Source organism: Protopterus annectens, chromosome 2.part2 (assembly GCF_019279795.1).
Source record: "Protopterus annectens isolate FY-2018-M chromosome 2.part2, PAN1.0, whole genome shotgun sequence".
Classification (NCBI taxonomy): Eukaryota; Metazoa; Chordata; order Ceratodontiformes; family Protopteridae; genus Protopterus; species Protopterus annectens.
Genome location: NC_056730.1, coordinates 104,007,480 through 104,034,814, shown reverse-complemented (window position 1 = coordinate 104,034,814; position 27,335 = coordinate 104,007,480). Strand labels below are relative to the sequence as shown.

General features: G+C 42.9%; 1 protein-coding gene across 1 annotated transcript in view; it reads right to left on the bottom strand.

The window, feature by feature from the left end:
* Window positions 1-27,335, bottom strand: part of LOC122795556 (interleukin-6 receptor subunit beta-like) — a 1,057,822-nt gene that overhangs the window by 43,046 nt on the left and 987,441 nt on the right. Inside the window, exon 14 of the mRNA XM_044063785.1 lies at window positions 96-177. Within this exon, the coding sequence (XP_043919720.1) occupies window positions 96-177 (82 nt within the window). The remainder of the gene's footprint in view (window positions 1-95; window positions 178-27,335) is intronic.

Here is a 27,335-nt window from a genome sequence, read left to right as displayed (position 1 = left end):
GCAATGTCCTGTGACATTTAGCTTTATTTCACAGAGAAACAAATGGCAAGTACAATGTATACATTTGTTTGTAACTGGAACTGTGACCACTTTACCTGCATTATGCTTTGAGGGGACCACTGTGCAACTGTGCTATTGGAAGGATCTGGAACATTAGGCCAAACATGCTTCTTGATCCTGCAAACACATTAAAAAAAATAGTGTATTCCTGAGATTCTTGCGTGCAAATAACCTACATATTTTTTTAAAATAAACTGCATTAAAGCTATACATGATAAATCAAAACTGAAAAAATAGAAAATATGATAGTGTCTATACATACTAAAAGTGATAAGGTACATTGTGGGAAGATTAAAACTGGCAGTACTAAAGGTAATATAATGTATACAAGTTCATAGGAGGATACTAGGCTAATGGCCGTAGGGCCTTTAAAATCAAACCACACAAAAATAACACTGCTGAGGGTTCACAGTGAAAGTTTCATTTAAAACTGAGTGCTTTTATCCCACAAAGGAGACTTTGTCAGAATAAAAGGTTATCAAAAAGCCATCTTTAAATAGTGATCATTCTATTGGTTAATTAAAAGTTAATTAAATAATTTTACATCCCATTATTAACCTTAAAACTACATACTTAATTGCTAAAAACTCAACATTACAAATAGCGAGACAAAATGCTGCAGCATTTCGACCTTATAAAAGCAGACGTAACACATGACATCCTTACTACAATTATAACTTATTAGCCATTGTATTCAAAGCTGGTGCTATGGATACATGCTCATTCAGCACTGATTTAGAAGTAGCTCTAACTTAAGCTGCCACATAAGTTCTATTACTGAGCCATCTTTCCAGTCACCCCCTCTGGGGTTAACATTCATTTTTTTCTAATATACCAAAAGATAACTTTTTAAAGTTGGTACAATCAATTGAATGTTTATAAAGGGCTCTATTTCCTTTACAGTTGGTAATGTCATAAAGGTGTTTATAAATGAGCATTTTCAGTGTGCGCTCTGTTATACCAATGTAGAATGCTGAACAACCTTCACACTTTGTCAAGTAAACAACTCTTGGGGTAAAGCAGTTCCCCTTTCTGAAATATAGCTTTCATTTTCATGATGTTGTCAAGTTCAAGGGTTTGTTCCTTTGTTATTAAACTACACTGTATACAACCACCACAAGGGATGGTACCCCTGTCGTCTGATGACAACTGAGACTTTTCGTTCTCAAAAAGTTTAAAATTGGATGCAGTCTTCATGATAAAAATAGGTTCAATCCCCACTATATTATGTATGTCAGAATTAACTTAAAATATTCCAGTTTTTCTTAACCATTGCTCTCGTCTCTTTAGAAAATTGGTTATGCTGGATAAAGAAAGCTCTTTTCATATTTGACCCCTCTTTCCTCCAATTGTGGTTTGTCCATACCTATACCCAATAGAGGTTTATATTTAGCACTTCTTTAATCAAGTCACTGACCAGGTTCTCAGGATAACCCCCAACTACAGACATCTCTAAGCTTAACCAATTCATCCCAGGCTTCCTCATACTGAGATGTCATCCTTGCTGCCCTGATTGTCTGACCTTTTACTAGGCTTTTCTTTTGTGAAAAAGGGTGGCAACTGGTAAAACGTAGGTAAGAATTACAAAATGTCTTTCTATACACATTTGGCTTATATGGGATATAAGGGTATCTAAGTAGTTTATCCTCTCTTTGTTCCAGGTGTATGTACATTTAAAAAAAAAACAGTGGTGTTGTTCAGATATTCAACAAATAAATGAATCTCCGCTTCTGTACCATCCCATAAAATAAAAGATATCATCAAGTAACCTTAAATATAACTAGAGATCCTGAGGTTAAACAGTTCCAAGTGGTTCCACTAGGCCTTGTTTTAGACTATTTAGTAAGCAGCATAGTATGTTATCTGGACCCACACAGTCTGTGTTTTTGCCTTTGGAAAGCGCAGATATGACCTGCTCTTTGGAGATACTAGGTAAAGGACTGAGTCAGGTATGCTTTGGGGTATGACTGGTGGGGACAGGAGGGTGAAGTTTGCACCAAATCTTATATTATTACCCTTAGCTCGGGATGCTAATTTAGCTCCATGACTAGCTTTAGAGGACTTTACATGATAACGGATTTGCTTGTTTAAGCTATGCAGGGTATTTTTCTTCTGTGGAGTAAGTTCCCTCTTGTTCTTAGACATCAGTTTCTTCCTTTTGTTATACAACCTGTTTATACTTGAGGTCCACCAGGGTGGCAGTTTTTTTCGGAAGGACCTGGTTTTGATCTGGTCAGGTACAGCAGAGTCTATGCAATTGTTTAGGTGGTTATACTGTTTACTCCTTTGCAAAGAAGTCATTGTTGGCTATGGTAGCACGGGGTTTGAAGCTTTTTATACCATTACCCAGTGGGCTGTAGGTTGCGTTGGAGAAATTTTTCAGCTCTTTTGCTCCTTTGGGGGTATCAGGACTGATCATTACTTCGAATGAGACAGGCTTATGGTCTGACATTACCAGGGAGGGGAACACACAAGTGGTAGTGCAGTGACTCACCATGTTGGTGAGTACTAAGACATTTCAGTCTCTTGTGGGGGTGCAGACTAGCTGTTCCAGGGCATTTGGTTCTGTACTGAGAAGGGGCCAATGTTTCTCAATGATCCATATGATGTCCTTGCAATTACTGGTATAATGTAAAGTCATACCTAATGGACATTTCATGGTACCATTCTTCTCAACTATATCAAGATGCGTATGATCTTTTCTTCACACTACAGAATTGATGATAAAAGATATAGTCGGGTATTCTCCCTCCTTTTGTTTTAGAAACAAGACGATTATAAGGATGTTATGTTATCCGAACTGTAAGATAGACACTACAGATACTACATCCATTGGTACTAAACCTTGTACTATGTGTAATTACTGTGGATATATTAATAATGCTTCCCACTTTATACATCTAGACACCGGACATATATATAATTTTAATATTGCAGCAGATTGCAACACCAATAAATGTTCTACATCTTGCGGTGTGTGAATTGTGTCAGACATTTTACCTAAGCAAAACAAACAGAACTTTAAGACACTGGATCGGAGAGCCCATTTATAACATCAGACCGAACTGCCCAAAAATGCTTTAGCATTGTGACACCCGTGCCCTGACCCAGCAATCAAGGAGCCTCAATCCTCATCACTAACACCAGAGAGGGCATCTCATATATGAGGAAAGGATAACAAATACACACAGTAAAGTGCCCTTGCTCTCCAGGTCCCCAATAAGACTCCCCACTGGCACAGCTATAGGATCCAGATCTCAGCCTAGCTGGGCAAGCTAAAACCTCCAGTACCCTCTCTGTCCAACCAGTGCTTCGTGTCCCTGCCCAAGTAGCTGACACACACACACTTTGAGATAAGAGTTTATACAACTTCACAGACACTCCTGGGAAAAGGCTGGCATAGGTTCTCCAGCTGTGCCCCTATTACCCAGACTATATGGTAGTAATTTCTGCCACCACCCAGATAATATTTACTAGCTACTCGAAGCCCCTTAAAAGGGTGTCCAATTATTACTCTGCAATATTATTATCCAATAGTAAGTGTGACTAAATGGTCAAGGCTTTACCAGAGGGGCTCAGGACAGGATCACTTATAAGCATGCAATGTTCTCTAGAGCTTAAATTATCTCTACACAAAACAGCCACAGTTAAAAAGGGTTTAAAAATATTTAATAATAAATACTAAAAACACAAGACAATACTACTACACACTGTGCTAGTCAAGAGTTCAGAGATCACAAAGAAATACTTAAAACAATACAGTAGGAAAGTTCTGTTATGAATACAGAAAAACACTTGTCTAATCTTTTCTAATTCCTAGATACTCCTAAGAGAAAACAGTTCTAAAATAACTTACACATACAGGGCATAAGGCAGTGCTGAGTTGGATGTTCAAGACAAAAATGATTAGAGTCTCTTCTGAGCCATAGCAATCACTCACAAACATTTCTGCTGGGCCCTCCCAGAATACATCATTCTAATTTAGTTCCCAGGCTAGCAGGCTATATTATTTAGCAAGCTAAGACCTCCTCAGGAGCAACAACATTTACAATTTTAACAGCTCCTTTTGTTATCTTGCAGCTGGTCAGAAAGCAGAGTAATAAAAATACATTTGCATGTTTAAATCTAGCAATTTAACTCTTACTTAAAACAATAGAAAGAATGTCTTCATCTAGACAGACTGGAGCCGACTTTAGATCAAAGGGTCACAACATGTTTTTACTTTAGCCAGAAGAGTGTACTGTTGTCACATTTAATACTATTTCTTTACATTTAAGACAACAAGCCTGTAGTTCAACGTTTATATTTACAAATGACAGAATTATGTACCAAATTCTATTTGGCTAGGCTAGCAGCCTTCACCCATCTCTATCCAATCTTCACAAGCATACATTTATATTTATGGTTGTTGATATTATTAGGCCAACTGATAGGAAAGAGGATATTAGAATGTGTGCTGACCAAGGAAACGGTCTGAACGATCGAATTTCATTGCAGGCCTTTCTGAAAATGAGGGAAATTGATTTAGTTGTTTTATACTGTTTTTTACTATTGTACTATTTTACAATGTTCATTTAGTTTATGGTTTATTTTAAAGTTTTATGCAAATACACTATGTTGATTGGATTATTGTTTTTAATTCTGTTCATGACTGGACAAGTGAATGTATTTAAACAAATCAGCCCGTTACTGGTCTGATGAAGCATCTATTCAAAAGCGCTAACCTTGGTCTTAAAAGTTTCCAGAATTGAATGTGGATGTCCATTGTGTCTTATTATTAAGACTGATTTTGCCAGACTAGATCGTGCATTGGTCGTACCCCATTTTGGACTGTGTTACATTGTGTAGAGGAAAAGGTCAATCCATGGGAGACAGAAGGCATTCACTACTCATGCTTTCCAGCATGGAAATCTTGTGCATAACTTTTGCAAACTGTGTTAGCGGTGATTCTGGAAATGAACAAGTCTATTTCTGACAATCTCCATCTTTCCACTAGCTTTTGGAAGATTGCTCTGATTCGGCACTTCTTGGGACTGTTGGCAACAGATTTGTTAAGGATATCTGCTGTGGTCTGAGAGTAAAGGTGACTCCCTGAGACTCAGTAATGATACAGATGTTAACTCCCAAGTGTGCACAACTAGTATTTAGTGAGTGAAAAGAGCGGATTCTGAACACAGTTATAAATGCTCACAAATCCCCGGCAGTTACTGTAAGGAGGCTTTTCTGACTTTTTTCGACCTATCCGCGGTGGTGGTGCTGCGGTAGCGCTGTTGCCTCACAGTAAGACGCTGTCCGGTTCGACTCTCAGCTAAAGCGTCTTCTGCGTGGAGACATGTGTGAATGGGTCATTAGGGCTGGCAACTCCGCACATAAAAATCAACTGCCAATCATTAGCGGACCGGAGTTCCACTGTGGCGACCCCTAATCGGGAAAAGACGAAAGACACAACAACTTTTGTGTTTCAAAATGTGTCTCCTGTCTGACTTCTGGAATGCAGTCAGTACAACAGTCGTGATCTGGATGGATAAATTCTGTTGGGTCTATGAATGAGTGGATAGAAAAGCTGATAGTTTCTGCTGTCTTTCCCTTTTTTCTTTCAGCTTTTTGAAAATTTCCTGTGTCTAGGAAACACATTAAGTAGCTACCCCTAAATATACTTTAGCAGGGGCTAAATTCTCAACCAGGCATACTGCCCAATGATGAAACTTGTTGTGGCTGCCCTTAATGCTGCATCAACAGTACCACTTCCATATCTTATAATACACCTGGCCATCTTCTAATGAATCTTCAGGGTTTAATCCCTATTTCTTATGCCAGCTCTTCTACTTGCTTCAAGAGCTCTCCTTGATATTTCACTGTGTGTGTCTGGCAAGTGATATTTCCAAAGGTGGGTGTAGCACAAACCCTTCCAGCATCTTGCCCTGTCATTTGGGAGAGTGTTGGCACCTGGTGCTACATTCAAGCTCCTAAAAACATCACTACAGCAAGGTTCCTCTAACGAATGTCTGCACAGGCAGCATACTGGACTCTATAAAAGCTGCCAGGTTTCTCCAGGGCCAGATGTAGTGAATCTGGCTCCAATGGTGCTGCCATAAAGGCATCTTCAAAGGCCTCAAATGCTGGTGTTATAGCAGAATGATTAAGACACATGCTGACCTAGTAGGTCCTGGTAACTTTTCTTTCATCTTGATCACCTCCTTGGACTATCTGAAACGTTCCTTCATGAAATGGAGAATCAACACTATGATGCCTGAAATGAAGAGTTGGGTGAAGGCCAGATGTGAGTTTTGCCACACAACAAAGAGTGGTCAATTTTTTTGAAGTTTTGCTTGGCAAAGCTATGCTGAGAAAGTGTGGAGAAACTTGTAGGAGGCATAGGAGTTTGTAAGGCTTAATGCCCACACAGCCAAGATTCCATGGAAGGGGAGTGGCATAAAGCCATTGAGCTGACTATGAGGGCCTTCTAATAAGAGACACTATTATCTGCAGAACTCTCTCTGGAATGGGTATTGTGTGCTGTGATAATCAGAAGACCAATTTAGTTGTAGCAGACAGAGTCACTGTTTCTTTGCAGATGTTGGATTTGGTAACTTTGGAGAAAGCGGCCTCCATGCCTGGCATATCCTGCAATGTAGTACTCAACCTGGTAGGATGTGCTGGTTTACCATGGTGTAAGTAGCAGAAACGGATGCAGTGGCTTATCCACTTTGAAATTGTCTGCTTTGAGACAGCCTTTCCTTCTGATCCTGCAGCATATGACACTAGTAATTGCTCAGTTTTTCTTAGAGCTTTTGTCCTGCTCAAGCAGAATCTTAGCTGTCTGTGTACATCCAAGGAATGCAAAATTCTCTCCCCTTTGTTCTGTGGATTTGGAAAAAAAGTTGGTAGATGAATTGTTTGGTTAAGAGCCACACTGGAAGCCACCTTAAGCATAAAAGTAGGATTTGTCCTCACAGACACCCTGACTGGGTAAAATATGATAAAAGGCTCTACAGCCATGAGGGCCTGTAGCTCTGAAACCCTTCTTGCTGAAGTAATTGCTAGCAGCAGAGCTGTCTTCCATGATAAGAACTTTATATCGGCGGTAGCGGCTGGTTCAAATGGAGGCAGGGTGAGCTTTTCCAACACATAATTGAGGTTCCATGCATGTAATGGTGATCTTCTAGGAGGCCTTAGGTTTTTGGCTCCTCTAAGATACTGCTTTAGTAAAGGATGAGAAAAGATTGGTGGCTCTGTATTGTAATGAGCCAAAATGGCAGAGGCATGGATTTTGATTGCTGAGAAAGATAGGCCATTGTCAAGCATCTCAGTTAAGTATTGTAATATCTGAGGAATATGTGGTTCTGCTGTATCAGTTCCTTGTGCTCGATTCCAAGCACAGAATCTCTTCCATTTGTCAGCATACGATTTTCTAGTACTAGGCCTTCTGGCTTCCAAAATGACATCCATCACAGCTTTACTGAGAGGTGTCGTTCGTATGATTAGCCATGCTGCCAGGGTCACAGTCTGTAGTTGATTGTGCAAGATCTGACTGTTTTGCTGGGACAGTAGTTGTAGTCTTTGAGGCAAGGTCCAAGCTGGGTATCGAGACAAATTCCTTAGGACTGGGTACCAGTACTGGCGGGGCCAGTCTGGGGCAATTAATATCATCTTTGGCTTCTCTTGTCTGACTTTTAGGAGGACCTTGGGTAGAAGAGGCAGAGGAGGAAAGGTGTAAATTGACAGTTTTTTCCAACTGAAGGATAGGGCGTCCACTTTCCATGCTTGTCTGTGAGAAGTCCCTGAGCAGAATCTTTTCAATTGATAATTTTGAGAGGAGGCAAATAGATCTATGTCTGGGCTCCCCCATTTCTCGGTTATCATGCTGAATACTTGTGGATTTAGTTTCCACTCATGAGGATCCATAAGGTTTCTGCTTAAATTGTCTGCCAGAGTGTTCTGTTTTCCTGGCAGGAACTGAGCTTGAAGATTTGGTAGGTCAAAGCTGTGTCCCACAGTGCCATTGCTAATCTGCAAAGGGGGTATGAGTGTGTGCCCCCTTGCTTGCTTATATACCACATGACTGTGGTGTTGTCCGTCTTTATCAGTAGTTGTCCTGGATGAAGTAAGTCCTTGAAGGCTGTTAGGGCATTTTGAACAGCTAGCATCTCTTTCTGGTTGATATGTAGATGCATTTGATTTGGTGTCCATATGCCCTGAATGTATCTTCTTGCCATGTGGGCCCCCCAGGCATAATCTGATGTGTCTGTTGTTAAGGTTTGGCTGGCAGGGGTAGAGTGAACGGACATCCCATGTTTTGGTGACAGGCCTTTGCCCACCATAGAAATTCCTGTTGCAGGCAGGGGATGAGAGGAATCATTGTTTCCAGACTGTGTGAATGTTGACTCCATAACCTTTTTAGGTACCATTGAAGTTTCCTCATATGCAGTCTTGCATATGGAATTAGTAAGATGCAGGATGCCATGAAGCCCACAGCCTGCAGAATTTGTCTTGCAGAAGACTGGGTTTTTGTTGCCATTAGTTTGAAGTAAGTAGTCAGTTGCCTTTGTTTGTCTGGTGTGAGGTAAGCCATCTGGGCAGTTGTATGCAATTTGCACCCAGGAATGTTATCTTTTGAGAGGGTACCAGTTGTGATTTCTTTTGGTTTATTGTGTACCCTAGGCATGCTAGAAGCCTTTTCACAAACGCCAGGTGTCATAGAAGAGTGTCCTTGTTCTCTGCTTGAATTAGACAGTCATCCAAGTAAGGATATATCTGAATACTTCTTTGTCTGCAAAATGCAATTACTGGTGCCAGGCACTTTGTAAAGACCCTGGGCGCAGTAGATAAGCCAAAGGGCAGTGCAAAGAATTGGTAATGCATTAAGCCAGCCTTGAATCTGAGGTATCTTCTGCACAACTGTCTTACTGGGACATGCAGGTATGCCTCTTTTAAGTCTAAAGTCACCAGCCAAGCATTCTTGCCCAGCATGGGCAGAAGCTGTTGCAAAGTGAGCATTTTGAATTTTGGAATGTCCAGGTATGTGTTCAAAATCGATAAATCCAGTATTGGCTGCAAGGTCTTGTCCTTTCTGGGTACCACGAACAGCCTTGAGTAAAAACCTTGTCCTTTTTCCTGTTCTGGTACTGTCTGAATGGCCCCCATATCCATGAGGGACGTAACCTGTTTCTGTGCCTCTGCGCATTGGTTTTTGGCAGGTCTGGCCAACCATTTGTCATTGGCAGAGTGTGGAAATGGAATCTGTATCCCTGTGATATGATGTTCAGTACCCACTTGTCCTGGATTATTAACTGCCAATGTTGAGCAAAAAGTGCTAATTGTCCCCCTATGGGTGCTGCCAAAAGATACGTGCTTGGTGTAGGCAGAGGGAAGTCATTGGGATTGCTTTCTGTAGGTTTGCGCTTTATCTCCTCCAGATTTGGAGGTGGATGCGCCCCATTGCTTTGACCGGTATGAGTCTTGAGGCTGGTACCTGGAACACTTAGGGCATCTGGATTTGTCCCTTTGAGCTCTGTCTGACATAGGAAATTACCAATTTTTTGTAGGTCAGTGTCTACTGAATCTAGGTGGCTGCACTTGTAAGAAATCTTTAACAATTTGCATAGACTTAGCTTTGTCTTCCATTTTCTTTAAAACCTCTTCTGCCTTAATACCAAACAGAGAATCATGTTGTAAAGGTGTATCTAGCAATTTAGCTTTAACGTGATCAGGCAAATTTTGTTCCTTTAACCAGGCATGCCTCCTAATCACAGATCCAGTAACTGTGGCCCTGCAGGAGGCCTCTAAAGAATCAAAAACACATTGCAAAGTATGCTTTCCAACTTGTTCAGCTGCATGCAATAATTCCTGCAATTCCTTATTTTCTGCACATTCTGAAATCAACATCATTTTCTGTTTCAGCAATCCCATAACATGTTGTTGGTACTTAAGCATATGAAATTGACAGTTTAAGGCCCTAATTGCCAAGGTTACAGATGTATAAACCTTGTTTCCCCCCATCTGTCCAGCGCCCTTGAATCTCTGTCGGAGGGGGTAGGGTTTTTTGCTGTTGATGCCTTAACTCCCTTTGGACCCTGTGAAATAGTTTCAGGATCAGCAGCAGGGTTTCTAAATAAAAATTTATGAGAGTCAGGGACCCTGTAATACCTGTCAGGCTTACTGGGAGCTGGAGGTAAAGAGTCAAGGGTCAGGCCTGACTCCGAAAAAACATCATCCACAATGTCTAACACAGGCTAAAGGCTTGTGCTGAGGGAGAAGGAGGAAATCCCTGAGCCTCTTTTTTGATTCTGAGAAGTCTTGACTCAAAGTATGCAATGTTTCACCAAATGAATAATCCTTAGGAGGAGATGGAGATGGAATAGACTCCTCAGCATCAAAATCCTCATAGGGAGGTAAAGATAATTCCTGATCAGAAGAGGAATCAGAAGAAATAAAAACCTGATCTGAAGATTCATAGTCAGTGTCTTGCCTAGGCCTCTTATCTGGAGGGGAATGGGTACCCCTGATCAAGGTAATAAGGTCTTCAGCCATTTTGATTATCTGTTTTTTAGGCATAGAGGCCTGTTCACGTGGCTCAGGCATCGTTTTTTAGTTTCAGAAGGTGTTCTTGCCTTTGGTTTTGCAGCTTTCATCGGTTTGATATAAAAATGTTGAGGTCTGAATACACCCTCAGAAGCCGGTGCCTGCTCAGCGGCTACGGACCCATCAGAGGGAGATACATCCGTCGGTCCAATACCTTGAGTATCTTGAGGCATGCCGGACTCCACATGGGTGTCGGTAGAGGCCTGCGACTCGAAGGTAGTGGGTATCAGGGGCTGAGAAAGCGCCTCACTGAGTACCGGTGAACCGGCGACTGGCGTAGGAGAAGCTTCGTCAGTTTCGTATCTCGACTGCCTTTCTCTGTCCTTTTCTTTGTATTTTTTATGTACTCCGGTAGTCGGATTGCTATCCAACAACTTCTCTGGGTAGTTAAATCTGTTTCCAAAATACTTGGATGCAAAAATATACTGACGCTTATTAGTGCGTTGGTTAAATCTAGCACAAAACCGACAGCCAGGCACATTGTGATCAGGGCCTAGGCAAGGAATACAGTATAAATGGAAATCCTTATGAGGTATTTGCTTCCCACAAGGAATACAATTATTAACTTTTTCTGAAATCGGTAAAAAGCAAGAAAAAATTTCCCCAACGGGGTACTTAGCTTTACTGAAGACTTCGGTTCTGAAACTCAAACGCGAATATTTCAGTAGTCGGCCGACCGGCACTTGTGAAATGCTTCTGCTTTGGGCACTGTGCGGCAAGAAAGACTGAAGAAAATGGCATCGGCTGCATGTTTTATACCCCTGACGACCTGACGTCATGGAAGAGAAGACAGCAATCGACGCAAGACCCAAGACTTTGTAATTTAGGCTGACTGAGGGCAACCTGCCAGCAGATTACCCAAATGTAATGACTGCAACAGTGAAACACGAAGAACATCAGCATCAATCTGCTCAACTGTGTATATTATAGCACTTTCAACACCACATATGAAGTTGGCATATTCAGGCATAACCCAGGTTGGTTAGTGCAAGACAGCTTTTCTTCTCTGTAAGCAGCTTAAATCAGGAAAAGACTCCGATTCAGGAACACAAAAGTTCCTTGCGTCCAGAAATGAAACAATACTGGGGCCAAACATTTCATAAATAACCTCAGTGCAGTGAAGAGACCAAAGGGCAAAAGAGGTGACATGAAAATACACTAGGTCTACCACGAGTCTTAGAAACTCTGCTGTTTGTGGATCAGGATGTGGAAATAAGCACCTAACAGATCCAAAGTGACTGACAGCACCTTTGGTAGGATTAGGAGGAGGGCCTGAAGCGTCAGCATTTGCAAACTGGTCCCCTTCAGGGATTTGTTCAGCCTTGATAAATCTAGGATGGTTTGCCAGTTACTACCTTTCTGGTAAAAGGAGATCCTAGAATGACATCTATTTCCTTGTTCTTCTGATGGGACCCTTTTTATTGCTCTATATTTCAATAACTAGGTAGGGATACTTCCACATAGACTGAAGGAATGGAAGACATCAGGAATGGAGGAAAAGTCTTGAATTGTGTTTTGGAGCTTGAGGACAAGCCAGTTACTTTTGAAATTGGAGGCTGTCTCCTCACAGGATACGTGATGGGAGACTTTGGGGTATGTCAGAATGTTTTGTGGATTTTTAGTCAGTACCTTTTTTATTGCAAGAAAAAAAAATTATACCTCAACTGCCTACCTTGCTGCCTATCCCTGCCCCTGCCATCTTTGGAAGCTATGTATGCTATCAAAGCACTGCTTTGTTTACACTACAAACAACCTAAAGCTCTGCCCTGGGTTATTTTCCACATGCCACATGGAACAAACAGCTAAATGAAGTAACTGACCTCAGCAGCTTTCAAAACAACAACAAAGTAAATCTGCTGGAGGAAGCCATTTGTACTTCATGTTCATCCTCATTCTACTGTCCTACTCATAAAGTGCACCACTTGCATATAACCACAGAACTGCCCTACAAGTGCATCTTGTATTGTTCTACTTTAATGTACACAACTGTGTTGTTTTACTTACTGCTCTTTGAAACCTGGGTTATGACTGAAAAGAGAGTTAGCAGACCAGTTCACCAGCAAAAAAATCACTCAAAAAACAATTAAGTACTCACCATAACGTTCAGCCTGTGTTACCTGTCTTCATTTATCCTTGACAGATGGGTTTGGTTCAGATAATGGAACAGACTCACCTGTTAGTACTGTATAGAAACATATATACATTTATATATACATATAGAAAACAAACCAGATGGAAGCCTTATCTACTGTGCTTGAATAATCATAATAGTTCAAGGGTATATGATCCACTCCACCAAAAATTCTTTGAGGTCAGAGGATGGAGGGAGGGAAGTCAAGGATAAATGAAGATAAACAACACAGATGGAACATTACTGTGAGTACATTACTTCTTTAACTGAGGCTGCCAATCTTCATTGTATCCTTGACAGATGGGACTTTGTCTCCAACTACCTAAAAATCTTGGGTGGACTCTCGGAAGAATATTCCTGAGCACCATCGAGCCAAAGGATGATTTTTCCCTAAAGACCAAGTCCAGTTTGTAATGATAATGAATAATAAAAGTATGGAGAGAAGCCCAAGTAGCTGCTGCACATACGTCATCCACTGAAGCTCTAGATTAGAAGACTGCTGAAGTGGCTATAGACCTTGTAGAATGTGCTTTGATGGGCTTAGGCAAGGTTAATTTATTCTCATTAAAATGAATGAAATGCAATCGTTCAACCAGTTTGAGCGAGTAATTTTGCTGACTGCTTTTCCCAACTTTGTACCGGAAAAAGAAACAGTTGACTTGAATGTTTATGTCTTTAGTTCTGTGAAGTTAGAAATGTTAGTTGTCTATGGATGTCTGGTAAATGTAAGGCATATTCTCCTTTGTTGGACTGATTTGGGAAGAAAACTGGTAAATTAATCATCTGATTAATGTTAGCCTCTGGTACTACCTTGGGTAGAGGGGTTTGCATGTTAAGAGACCCTGTCCTTATGGAAATATCAGATAAGGAGGTTCAGACGATAAGGCCAGGATCGCTGACATCCTCCTGGAGGAAGTAATGGCTACCAAAAACACAGTGTCTTCCAAGATAAAAACTTCAGATCACATTCCGCACAGGGTTCGAAGGGGGAATGTATTACGGCCTGTAGTATTAAGTTCAGGTCCCAAGGAGGAGTGGGATCTTTGAATGGGGGTTTTAACAAAAGTGTGCTTCTTAAGAACAATTTACAAAGTCTATGAGAGGCAAAAGAACGTTCTTCCACACCATCGTGAAAGTTAGAGATTGCAACCAACTGTAATCTGATGGTGGAAGGAGAAGCTCCAACATTGAACAGAGAGACTAAAAATTCAAAAATATGCCGTATGGAAGCAGAAAAAGGGATCAATTTGCTTTTTATGGACCCAGATTGTAAATCTCTTCCACTTACTGGAGTACAGTTTTCAAGTGGAAGGTTTATAAACAGACAAGAGGATATGGCATACTGGAGAGGAAATATTAGGACTCCTGTCAAATAACTGAATTGGAGGAACCACAAAGTTCATAGGTGTGCACTAGGCTAATGGCCCTAGAGCCTTTACAAGCCTAACCCCAAAAAATTGCCCAGGCACCATGCTACCCGATGTTAGTTCACAGTGCCCCTATCCAGTAGGTCAACTGGAGTGATCCCTGGGGTGAATTTTCTGTTACCCATCCACTTGTCAAGATTTATCATGAAGACAGCCAGCGAGGTGCTCTGCTTGACATGATTGAGAAGCTTATTCCAGAGTATGGGCAGTCTTTGGGAGATGAACCTCTCCCTCCAGCATGTTCCGTAAATTGTGGTAAGCGTGGGAGGATTGGGATTTCTTTAGGTGTAGCATTTCAAGTAGGGCTGGGTAAGACATGGCTTTGTAAGTCGAGCAGAGATCACCTCTAAGTAGATGATAAGAGACTAAGAACAGCTGAAGTTTCTTGAGTCTGTCCATGTACGACGTGTTTAAAATCTAAGATCCTTTTTGTGAGGTACTTTTGTGGCCTCTCCAGCTGTTGTAGGTGTCTGGTCAGGTACATGCCAAACAGGGCATTATATTCGATGACTGGTCTAATGAGGGATGAGTAGAGAGGGATTAAAGTTGGCACTAAATCAATCTGTTGGCCAGTATGTTGGCTATGTCTGTTGGCTCAGTTTAGGAAGTGCCATTGTGCAATAACTCAGAGCAAATCTGGGTATTGTCTTGGAAGTTTTTGATACAGCTATAGAAGGCTTTGTGGTTGTTTTTGGTGTCAGCTGAAATTCTGCCTTCATAGCTGGCTTTAGAGGATTTGATAAGGAGGATCTCAGCTTTTTGTTGAGACTGACAAGGGAGGTTTTCCAGTCTTGTGAGTTCATTTTTCTGCAACAGTTTCTTCCTTCTGTTGTAGAGTTTACTGATGGCTGGGGACCACCAGATTGGCTTTTTTTTTGGAGAAGAGTGTCTTAGTTCTATTTGGTATGGCAAAGTCCATGCATTTGTGTATGTTCTCGTACAGTGCACTGGTATATGATTTGGCAGTCATGCAGCTATTTTCCATTGGCATGGGTGCTGAGAAGTTAGCCACCTCTGTTTTTAGGAGCCCAAAGTTGGCTTTAGAGAAGTTTTTCACGGTGGTCACCATAGCGGGGGGTGTAGGTGAGATGGAGATTTCCATGGTGATCAGTTTGTGGTCGGATTTAACCAGGGAGGAATTGACTTTAAGTGTGGTGCAATGGTCTCCCATGTTGGTGATAACCAGGTCAAGGATGTTACTTTCCTCTAGTGGGGGTCAGAATGAGCTGGTCTAGGGCACTGGAACTGATAAATTCCATAAAGCGTTGGGCCTGTACATTGGTACTTGAATAGTTTTCCCAGTTGATGGAAGGGTAGCTGAAGTCGCCCAGTATAAGAGTACTGGGTTGGACCTTGATAAATTCCAGGGTGCTTAGGAACTTGGAGTGAGAGTCTAGGGACATGTTTGGGGTTCTGTAGCAGGCTATGACTTGTATCGCCGTCTTACCCAGTGTTAGTTGTACCTGAAGTATCTCGGATACATTATGCTGGGCTACCAGTCTAGAGGTGTGTGTATCCTTTAAGAATATGGAGACACCACCGCCTTTGGAGCTTCCGGCTGTATTCTGGGGCCGAAAGGTATGGAATGAGGTGTAGCCCGGGAGCGTAGGGATGTTTTCTACCTCCTTAAACCAGGTTTCCATTACAGCACAGATGTCGACATTCTCCATTTTGAGGAGAGCTTCAAGCGAGTGCATCTTGAGATTTAGACTTCTAGCATTGAGCAGCATGACCCTCAGATTGCATTTGCTTGTAGCTGTTATGGTGGAATTTTGGTCTTTGGAACACTGCCTAAAAAAAGGCACTTCAGGGGTGGCAAGAGTCTTAGCCAGTACCCACAATCCCAGGGGTGACAGACGCAGGCTGTCTCTGGCAAAGCATCGAGGTCTGTCGATCATGTCATCCCAGGCAGACAGACACTTGATCCCCTTAGAATGACACCAGAAACTTAGTCAATTGTTGAAGTCAATCATTTTCTGCTCGTACTGTGGTATCATTCTGGGTGATGGTACATTACTGCTCAGGGCTAGGTCATACCTGCCTGGGCCACATAACCCCAGAGTTCCATCACATCTCTTTTCATGTAGCCCAGGGAGGAACGTCTCAGTTCATTCACATCCACATGGACAATGACTTGAGTCATATTTGTACTTGTGGAATGACCTGAGTGCATGTGTTATGTGACGGATCCTGGCACCTAATAGACAACTGTCACCTTCTTCTTGTTCAACCTAGTGAGTGGGACATCAGTGTAGCTTGAGGTTCAAAATGTTTGGGTGAACAAGACCGTCGAAGGGACAGACGTTCTGGCATTGGGTCCAGAATCCAAGGTTGTCAAATCAGATAAGGCCAAAGAAAAGAGAACCAAATCTATCAAGGCCAAAAGGGTGCAATGAGGATTACTGTGTTTTTCAACCAGAGGGCTTTCTGTAAAAATTCTGAAATTAGAGGTATTGGGTAAATGCATACAGGAGACAGGAGGGCCACTTGTGGAGGAGAGGATCTCCGGGTGACTTCCCTGGAGGGGGAAAAAGGGCAAAGTAATTGCTGCACTTGTTGTTTTGGGGAGACACAAACAGGATGCAACTAGGTTGACCCCAATACCGAAATACCAATTTCAACACTTCTAAATTGAGAGACCACTCATGAGGCTGAAGGATGCATCTGCTCAGCTTGTCTGCAATCACACTCGAACACCCTGGAATGTACATTGCTATTACAAGGTGGTCGGAAGAGATCGCCCACTGCCAGACTCTGAGGACTTCTCAACAAAGGGGATAAGACTTGGTTCCTTCCTGCTTGTTGATGTACCAAACCAATGGCATATTGTCTGTTTGAATTGCAATAGTCCCCTGAGAAACAGCTGTCTGAAAGGCCTGCAACTCAAGAAGCACCAGTCTTATCTTCAGGTCATTGATGTGCAAGCTGGCGTCTAACGGGGTCCAAGTGCCTTGGACCGTCTTGCCCAGATAATTCCCCTCCCACACCATCTGGAAGGTGTCTGTGGTCACCATGGCTGCAGGCTTTGGAAGAACAAAGGGACAACCATGGAGAATTTGTTCGGAATGTATCCAGCAAAGAAAACCCATTTTGCAACAACTGGTGTTCAGGACTTGATCTGACAGTGGTTGGTGAAGGATAGACCACTGGAAAGCTAGTAGCCAATGTAGCATTCTCATATGCAACCTGGCTAATTGTACTAGAGTTATAGAAGCTGCCATCGACCCCAGAGTTTGCAAGGCTAGTTGAGCCGGAACCACCTTTCTGTGGATTACCTTTTGCACTTGTACCACTATTCTCTAATGTCTTTCTGGAGAATGGGATGCTACTGTTATTTGAGTATTCAGAACTGCCCCGATTAATTCCAAATTTTGTGTTGGAGTTAAATGAGACTTTTCTAGATTTACCGTAATCCCCAAGTGGGCACAGATGTCAAAGGTGTAGTCTCTGGCTACCATTAACTGAAGCTTGGTCGAAGCAGTTATGAGCCAGTCGTCCAAATACAGAAACATTCGGAATCCTTGTAGTCTCAAGTGAGCTGCTACTACTGCCATACATTTGGTGAACGTCCTGGGGGCTGTGATGAGACCAAAAGGCAGTTCTCTGAAACGGTAATGACTGGCTCCCACCCGGAAGTGGAGGAACCTTCTGGAGCACCTGTCCAACTTTATATGGTAATATGCATCCTGAAGGTCTACTGAGCATATCCAGTAGTCCTTCTGCAGAAAGGGAAGAATAGCCAGTACAGGACCATCGGAACTTTGTTTGCCAAACAGATGTGTTTGGCACACTGAGATCTAAAATGGGTCTCCAGTCCCCTGTCTTTTTTGGCACTAAAATGAATCTTGAGTAGGTTCTCGATCTTTTAGTCTGGCAGGACTTCTTGGATGACTCTCTTGTCCAGCAGTTTTTGAATTTCTTGCACAGCTGAATCCCTCTAATTGGGTGGAACATACAGGATTTTCATGTGTACAGGGGAGGATGAGAAAAGGGAATGCTATAGCCTCTGGATATGATCTGCTGCACCCAGGAATCTGGCATTATGTTTAGCCAGGTGTTTAAGTGCAAGGACAAGCATCCCCCGACTGCTTTCAATCGAGCCTCCCTTCAGTAAAACTGAAAGGTCTTCCCTGGAAAGGAATCTATGAAGCCCTGGTTTTGCGGACCACCTCTGCCACAAGGACAGCTTCTTCCATTTTAGTTCCCCCCTCTGCCCCTGGGAACTCACTCCACGTGTGTCTTGAAAAGATCCTTGGGATATCTTGAACCAAATTCCACCACTCCTCTGTTTCCTAGAAAAGGCCTTTGGGGGGGGGGTGGAGAAATATATGCTCACAGCAGAAAGGGTCTTACCACCCTTCTCACACATGGATAAAGTCTCTCTTACTTTTGGGCCAAACAAGGATGTACTGTCAAAAGGAGGATTAACAAAAGAAGACTTGAATGGTTCCGCAAAATCACACAGGTGCATCCATACATGTCTCCTTATAGCTACGCCTGTACCCACTGCTCTGAACATCCCCTCGGCTATATGGGCAAGCAGTCTCATGGACAAATTGTACACAGACTCCAGGGTGGCTAACTGGTAAGCCACTTTCTCTTGGACTCCTAAAGCTACAGCTCCCGCCAGGGTGTCTGACAATTCCTTAATAAGATCCCACTGGAGTCTGGTGCCAAAAAATTCAGGGAATTATGGCGAAGGTCGATGAAGCGCTGACCCGCCTTCCCAAATCTGTCCATAGCCCGAGACTCCCTGTTGGGCGGATGGACAGATGAACTCTCCTCAGCAAGTTCTTTTTTAGTGGTGGCCCCTACAACCATAGCATCTACAGCTAACCCCTTGGCCCAGAACTGTTTATTTTTGGGGGCAGATAGTATCTTATCAGGTCTTTTGGGAATGGTCTCGATGGTGTCTGGAGCCTTACATGCCTTTTGTGAAATTAACTGAATGAGTTCATCAGTGGGCAACATCACCCAAGTGGTAGACGGGTGGGTGCTGAATGCCTGCAGGTAAACAGATTTAGAGGAAGGGTTTTGGGACTTCCAGCCACCCATCTGTTTTAAAATTTCCAGGAGGTTTCCAAATGAGACATCTTCAGGAGGTGATCATGGGGACCCTTCACCCTCATTGAAACCTGTGCCCTCTAAGTCTGATTCCTGGGGAGAATCCAAGTGCTTCCTCGTGCACTTTTTATGAGGGACCTCCTCAGGGGTATAATCTGGGGAGGTATCAGAAGATGACAGTACTTGAGCCTGTGACACCTGAGGTTTCAGCACCCGCTATCCCAGTGTAGAGACAGGAGGAATAAATGAACTAGAGTGGGGGGGGACCTGTTCCGAGGGGGAAGGCGCCGACTGAGTCTCTGCCTCGAAGGCTGGTCCCCATGAAGAGGAAGGGAGCCCAGAACTGAGATAGACTATCTCGGAACAAGGGTCACTCTCTGCTCCGAAGTACGGACCCTTGGGACAGAAGCCAGAACTGAACTAAACTGCGCTGAAGCTCCGAGAAGCAGGGACGGCTCTGAAAAACCTGGAGTTGAGATCTACCCCCCCCTCCCCCCCCGAACTGACAGGGTAGCTTATGGCTCCGAGAGGTCTCCGGTTCAGAAATAACCAATGAGCTCAGAGTAACCACCTGCTCCGAAGAAGCGAACTCCGGAGCTGATACAGTCGGTGCTAGGAGATCTGGAACAGAAGACTCTAATACCTCTGAGGAGGTTAGAGGAGGAGTAATTAGTGGTGTAAAAGTTTCAATATCAAGACCAGAGGGGGTCGGAGCCGAGAGGGGGCCTAAAAGTCCTCTAGCCCATACAATTTTATTCACTCGCCTCTCCCTGTCAAGTTCGGACAGACTTTGGTGAAGCGTTCTGATGAAGCAGAAGGGGAATTAGACCTCTGCAAAAAAGACTTCTGGAAGCTCCCCAGCAAAAGGTTCAATCGAAGGTGAGTAAGTAGTTCTAGGCCTGCAGTTCCATTGAAACTTTCAGAACAGAGGGCTTCAATTTCTTAGCTTTCGGAACTGATGAGGTTGGAACCAAGAGGCTTCTTTTCTAGTCTTTGTCCAGAGAAGATGAGAATGAAGGAGATGAGATGTCTGTTTTTGCTTTATCTACAGAAGATAAGGCTTCGCCAAAAGCTGAGGGAAATAGAGCTTTTTAGATTAGCTGATTTCGCCTTTCCACAAGAGCTCAGTGGCTAAAGGCGTGGCAAATGCTGCAGTCCTTCCTGTAAATGGTGGGGGCCTTGACAATAAAGGCATAGAGAGTAGAAATTTGACAAAGGAATTTTATGGCCACACTTCTGGCATTTTTTGAACCCGGGGCAGGGGGGGGGCTTAACCCCTCAGCCATGTCAACAAAAGAAAAGAAGCTAGCAAAGTAGTCACTTAACTATATTCTACAGAAGCAAAGGAACTAACAGAAGAAAAGTGTATTATTTTTATTATTTATATATGTAAAAATCTGTTAATCAGTTTACTGTGTAATTTAATTTAATCCTGACTTGTGCTCAGGATTAACTGTAACCTGTGGAACTTGTTTAACTTGCTTACTTATGTAATCTCTGTAAATAGTCTGTTTGTAATATGTAATGCTGGTATTATGTAATGCTGTATCTGCTTACCCTTGGAGCTTTTCTCCTCGGGCCTCCACTGAAAATGGACATGCATCCAGTTGGACTATCCCAGTCAACAAATGTAAAATAAAATTTAAAAAAAAAAAAAATATATATATATATATATATATATATATATATTTTTTTTTTTTCCAGGTTTTGCAAAGGAAAGAAAAAAAAAAGGGAAAAGTACTATCAGCAATGACAGCCGGAGAAGTACACAAGCGTGTACAGGGAATAAGAAAAAAAACTACGAGAGACAGGAGGATGGAACTGTCAACAATGACAATGGGAAATGCACAAAAGTGTAAGGGGAAAATGTATTAACAATGATACTTTACAGAATACACTAAGGTGTAAGAAGTTAAAGAAGAAGAAACTGTGAGGAAAAAAAAAAAAGGTCAAAAAATTTACCTAAACCACTAAAGCTTGAGAGCACTAGCTAGACACAACCATTTCATAAAGCGGCAAATGAGATCTGAGGTAATTGACAGAGAGGGATTCTGGGTAGAGGTGAAGCTACAGAGTTTTTGGCTGACGCGAGCTGTAGTAACGTCCGAGTTGGTAATCAGAACTGAACTCATCTGTCAAGCATAAAATGAATATTGACAACATCAGATCACACAGACTGGACTTCATTTTTGTAAAAGTCCACTGTTTTGTGAGGTAATTCCTGGTATATCTGGGGTATACTAGAGAATGACAAAGCTGCTTTCAAATTCCATCACCTTAGAGCCTCATAGGTCTACATGAGAATACTAGGCTAACTGCCCTGAAGGGCCATTTTAAGCCTAACCAATAACCCAATATCAGAATCAAACTCTATACCTTGTGTTTATGAGGTGAAGACCTTTACTATGTTAACCCAGTCCCTAAAAAATACAAAACACTGCAGATTGACCCGAAAACCACTACACCACAGAACCTTTTTTTGTCCATTTTTCTAAGGCAGACTAAGTATGCTATTTTTTGTCCAAAGGGGCATCCAATAACTGCTCTTAGACATCACTGGGCTCTGACTTCTTGAGCCAATTGTGCCTATATATGACTGATCCTATAATTATACTTTTAGTACATCCAACCACAGCATTATTCCCACACTCAGTGGCATGCTTTCCCATTATGGCGGCTAGACTAGGCAGCTTGTAAATCTTATAGATTAGTTCATAGATTAGTACTAGGCTAACTGCTCTTGCAAGCCACTTTAAGCCTAGCTAATTATCCCTTGTGAGACTCAAACCCTGCACCTTGTGTTTGTAAGGCAAACACCTTCAGCATTAGGCCACCCTCCCAATCCCATAGGGCTTCATCTGGAACACAGAGAAAACCACGGTTGGTCTTGGTTCTCTCTTTTCTAAGAAGTCTTGGGTATCTATGTGTCTATGTATTTTCTTGGGATACTCCACTTAATGTTGCCTCAAGGTTTAAAGGTTGTTCTTAAAAAGTGACCCTGGAAGGGAGCCTGATGAGACCGTCTCTACCATACATGTTATACACTACAGTTAAAGAGGTCTCTCACTTAAGCTCTTAAGTTTGAGTCCAAGGAATTCAGGTGAGGAGACTCCCCTTTACTTTAACATGGAAGAGCACTCCTGATGTTGAGGGCTGGGCTGTCTGCGGATGAAGTCTGAGGCACGATGTCATACAACACTCAGTGAATGTTCTAAAGTCAAAAGGAGTAGAGATCAGGTTGGGTACCTACAAGGCAGATGTCAAGTCCTTGAATGTCCAACCTTGGAATGATGGGACTTGGGCTCTTATGTGCAGGTACGCAACAATAATGTCAGGCATCTGTTGCTGGCACCTGGGAACGTGGACTGGGCATTTCTGCAATTTCTTTCAAAGCCTAGTTAGGGGTAAAAAGTACAGTTGTGTACACTTACTATAAATGGAGATGTTCGAGTGTATTCACTGTTGCAGTCATCACATTTGGGTTATTTGCTTGCATTTGCCCTCAGTCAGCCTGATTATCAAAGTCTTGGGTCCTGTGTCGGTTGTGGTCTCATCTTCCATGACTTCAGGTAGTCAGGGGTAAAAAGCATGCAGCCGATGCCATTACATCAGTTTTTCATGCCCCAGATGTCAGGTGCCCCCCTAATGGGAAGCAATTAAATACACATATGTGCAAGGTTATACCTCCAACAAAAAAGCAAATACGTCAAAAAGCTTTTAAGCATAGTAAAGGAGAATAGAGGTATAGCCAAAAGAAGTCAGGGGGCTGGAGGGAGGATAACCAGGACTGCAACAGTGAATACACTTGAACATCTACATTTATGCTAAGTGTACACAACTGTACTATGTTCTTTGTGTTTCACTGTTGCAGTCATCACATTTGGGTAGCTTCCCAAAGCTAAGGATGGGAGGAGGAATTTAGAAAGCATTAGGACCAGTTACAAGGCACTGCAAGATTGCAGTGGCAAAGCCAGCTCTGGATTTAAAGAAAATTGGCAAATGGTAATGCTTGGTGAAAATATGTACAGAACTCCAGGTAGCAGCTTCTAGGATGTCCCTGGTAGGGAGACCTCTGAGAAAGGCTGTAGATGTAGATGCAGCCCTGGTTGAGTGTGGTCTTATCCTCTGTGGGATAAGTTTTCCACGGTGCCTATAGCAGAAATTAATGCAATGGCCTATCCATTTAGAAATGGTTTGCTTTGAAATGGCCTTCCCCTCTGCCCCTGCAGCAAATGCCACCAGCAGTTGTTCAGATTTCCTTTGAGGTTTAGTCTTGCCCAAGTAAAATCTAAGTTGTCTGTGCACATCTAAGGAGAGCAGTATCTGCCCCCCTTTGTTCTGTGGATTAGAAAAGAAGGTTGGCAAATGAATGGACTGATTAAGAGCCACACTGGATACTACCTTGGGCATGAAGGAGGGATTGGTCCTGAGGGACACCCTGTCCGCATGAAAGATGATGAAAGGCTCCACTGCCATAAGGGCCTCTAATTTAGATACCCTTTTTGCTGAAGTGACTGCAAAAAGGAAGGCTGTTTTCCAAGAAAGGAATTTTAACTCTGCACTTGCAGCTGGCTCAAAAAGAGGTAAAGTGAGTTTTTCCAATACAAAGTTAAGATCCCAGGCTGGAGTTGGGGCTCTCCTGGGTGGTCTTAAGTTTTTGGCCCCTCTGAGGAACTGCTTGAGCAGTGGATGAGAGAAGAGGGGTGGTTCTGTGTTGTAATGAGCTGAAATGGCTGAGGCATGAATTTTGATGGAGGAGAAATAAAGGCCCTTGTGAAGCATCTCAGTTAAGTATTGAAGAATCTGAGGTAAACTGGGCTCTGCTGTGCTTATTCCTTGAGTTTGGTTCCAGGAACAGAATCTTTTCCATGTTTCAGCATAAAATTTTCTAGTACTAGGCCTCCTTGCCTCCAAAATGACATCCAACACTTGTTTACTAAGGGATGGTAACGGAGAGATTAGGTAATTAGCCAGGCTGCCAGGTTCAGGGTTTGAAGCTGAGGATGCAGAATCTGGCCCTCCTGCTGGGACAGCAGGGTAGGGGTCTGAGGTAGGTGCCATGGAACCAGCAGTAATACACTGCGCAAGAGGGGGTACCAGTGTTGGTGTGGCCAGTCTAGTGCAATCAGTATCATCCTTGGTTTGTCCTGTTTGATCTTTAGTAGTACTTTGGAGAGGAGAAGCAGAGGAGGAAAGGCATAAACTGATAGATTTTTCCAGCTGAAGGACAGGGCATCCACTTTCCAAGCTTGTTTGTGGGGAGTCCTTGTGCACAATTTGTCCAACTGGTAGTTCTGGGAGGAGGCAACAGGTCTATATCTGGGCTCCCCGATTTGTTTATCAACATGTTGAAAGTCTTTGGCTCCAGTTTCCACTCGTGTGGGTCCATGAGATTTCTGCTTAGTTCGTCTGCCAGTGTACTTAGTTTTCCTGGTAGGAACTGAGCCTGTAGATGCACTTGGTAGCTCAAGGCTGTGTTCCACAGAGCCATGGCTAGTCTGCTGAGGAGGTATGAATGGGTACCCCCCTGCTTCTTTATGTACCACATAACAGTGGTGTTGTCCATCTTTACCATTAACTGACCTGGAATAATGTGGTCCTCGAAGGCTGTCAGAGCATTCTGTACAGCTAACATTTCTTTTTGACTGATATACAGGTGTATTTGACTTGGGTTCCATTTGCCCTGAATGCACTTCCCTGCCAGGTGAGCCCCCCATGCATAGTCTGATGCATGTGTTGTTAGGGTTTGGGCGGCAGGGGGTAGAGTGAATAGTAGTCCCTTTTTTGGTGGCAGGCCTCTGCCCACCAAATGAACTCTAACTGCAGGCAAGGTATGATAGGAATCATTGCTTCTAGATACTGAGAATGTTGACACCATAGGCTTTTTAGATACCATTGCAGTTTCTTCATATGCAGTCTTGCATATGGAATTAGGAGAATGCAGGAGGCCATGAACACCAAGGCTTCCAATATTTGCCTTGCAGATAGCAGGCTTTTTGTGGCCATTAGTCTGAAGTAAGTTGTCTAATTAATTTGTTTCTCTGGCGTGAGGAGAGCCATCTGGGAAGATGTGTTCAAGCTTGCTCCCAGGAATATAATTTGTTGACAGGGTACAAGATGTGATTTATTTTCGTTTATGGTGTACCCCAGACAAGTTAGCACGTTTTGTACAGTTGCCAGATGATTCAAAAGTATGTCCTGGCTTTCTGCCTAAATTACACAATCGTCCAGGTATGGGTATATTTGAATATTTCTTTGCCTGCAAAATGCAATGACTGGAGCAAGGCACTTTGTGAATTCCCTTGGTGCAGTAGATAAGCCAAAGGGCAGTGCAGAGAGAGTAAAGTTGTGTACACTTACCATAAATATAGATGTTCGAGTGTATTCACTGTTGCAGTCATTACATTTGGGTAATCTGCTGGCAGGTTGCCCTCAGTTGACCTGATTAACAAAGTCTTGGGTCCTGCGTCAGTTGCTGTCTCTTCTTCCATGACGGCAGGTCGTCAGGGGTATAAAGCATGCAGCCGACGCCATTACATCAGTTTGCCCCAGATGTCAGGTGCCCCCCAAATGGGGAGCAAAATATATATAAATAAAATTAAAAACACAAAGATATACCTCCAAACAAAATACACCAAAAAGGCTTTTAAGCATAATAAAAGAATGTAGAGATATAGTAATAGAAAAACAGGGTGCTGGAGGGAGGGTAACCAAGACTGCAACAGTGAATACACTCGAACATCTACATTTATGGTAAGTGTACACAACTGTACTATGTTCATCGTGTTTCACTGTTGCAGTCATTACATTTGGGTAGATTCCCAAAGCTATGGTTGGGAGGATGGGTTTATACAGCATTAGGACCAGCTATAATGCCCTGCAAGACAGCAGTGGCAAAGCCAGCTCTGGATTTAGAGAAAACAGGTAAGTGATAATGCTTGGTGAAAGTATGAACTGAACTCCAGGTAGCAGCTTCTAGAATATCCCTGGTAGGAACACCACTGAGGAAGGCTGTTGAGATAGATGCAGCCCTGGTGGAATAAGATCTGATCCCCTGGGGGAGAGGTTTTCCATGGTGCTTAGAACAGAAATAAATACAATGGCTAATCCATTTAGAAATGGTTTGCTTTGAAATAGCCTTCCCCTCTGTCCCTGCAGCAAATGCTACCAGCAGTTGTTCAGATTTTCTTCGAGATTTAGTCCTGTCCAAGTACAATCTAAGTTGTCTGTGTACATCCAATGAATGCAGAATCCGCTCCCTCTTGTTCTGTGGATTGGGAAAGAAAGTTGGCAAATGAATGGACTGATTAAGAGCCACACTGGATACCACCTTGGGCATGAATGATGGTTTGGTCCTGAGTGACACCCTGTCCGCATGAAAGATAATGAAAGGCTCCACTGCTATAAGGGCCTGTAGTTCAGATATCCTTCTAGCTGAAGTGATTGCTAAAAGGAAGGCTGTTTTCCAGGAAAGAAATTTTAAGTCTGCAGTAGCAGCTGGCTCGAAGGGAGGTAGAGTGAGTTTCTCCAATACAAAGTTATGGTCCCAAGCAGGGGATGGAGCTCTCCTGGGTGGTCTCAAGTTTTTGACCCCTCTGAGATACTGCTTTAGAAGAGGATGAGATAAGAGGGGGGGTTCTGTGTTGTTGTTGTTTGTCTTTCGGCTTTTCCCGGTTAGTGGTCGCCACAGAGGAACTCCGGTCCGCTAATAATTGGCAGTAGATTTTCATGAACGCCGAGGTGCCAGCTCGACATCCAACCTTCAACGAAGGCACGCCCTTACGCATAATGAGCTGAAATGGCTGAGGCATGGATTTTTATGGAAGAAAAAGACAGGCCCTTGTGAAGCATTTCAGTTAAGTATTGCAAAATCTGAGGTAAACTGGGCACTGCTGTGCTCATCCCTTGAGACTGATTCCAGGCACAGAATCTTCTCCATTTGTCAGCATAAGATTTTCTTGTACTAGGTCTTCTCGGCTCCAAAATGACATTCATCACAGGTTAGCTGAGGGATGCTAAGAGGGAATTTAATTGATTAGCCAAGCTGCAAGATTCAATGTTTGGAGCTGAGG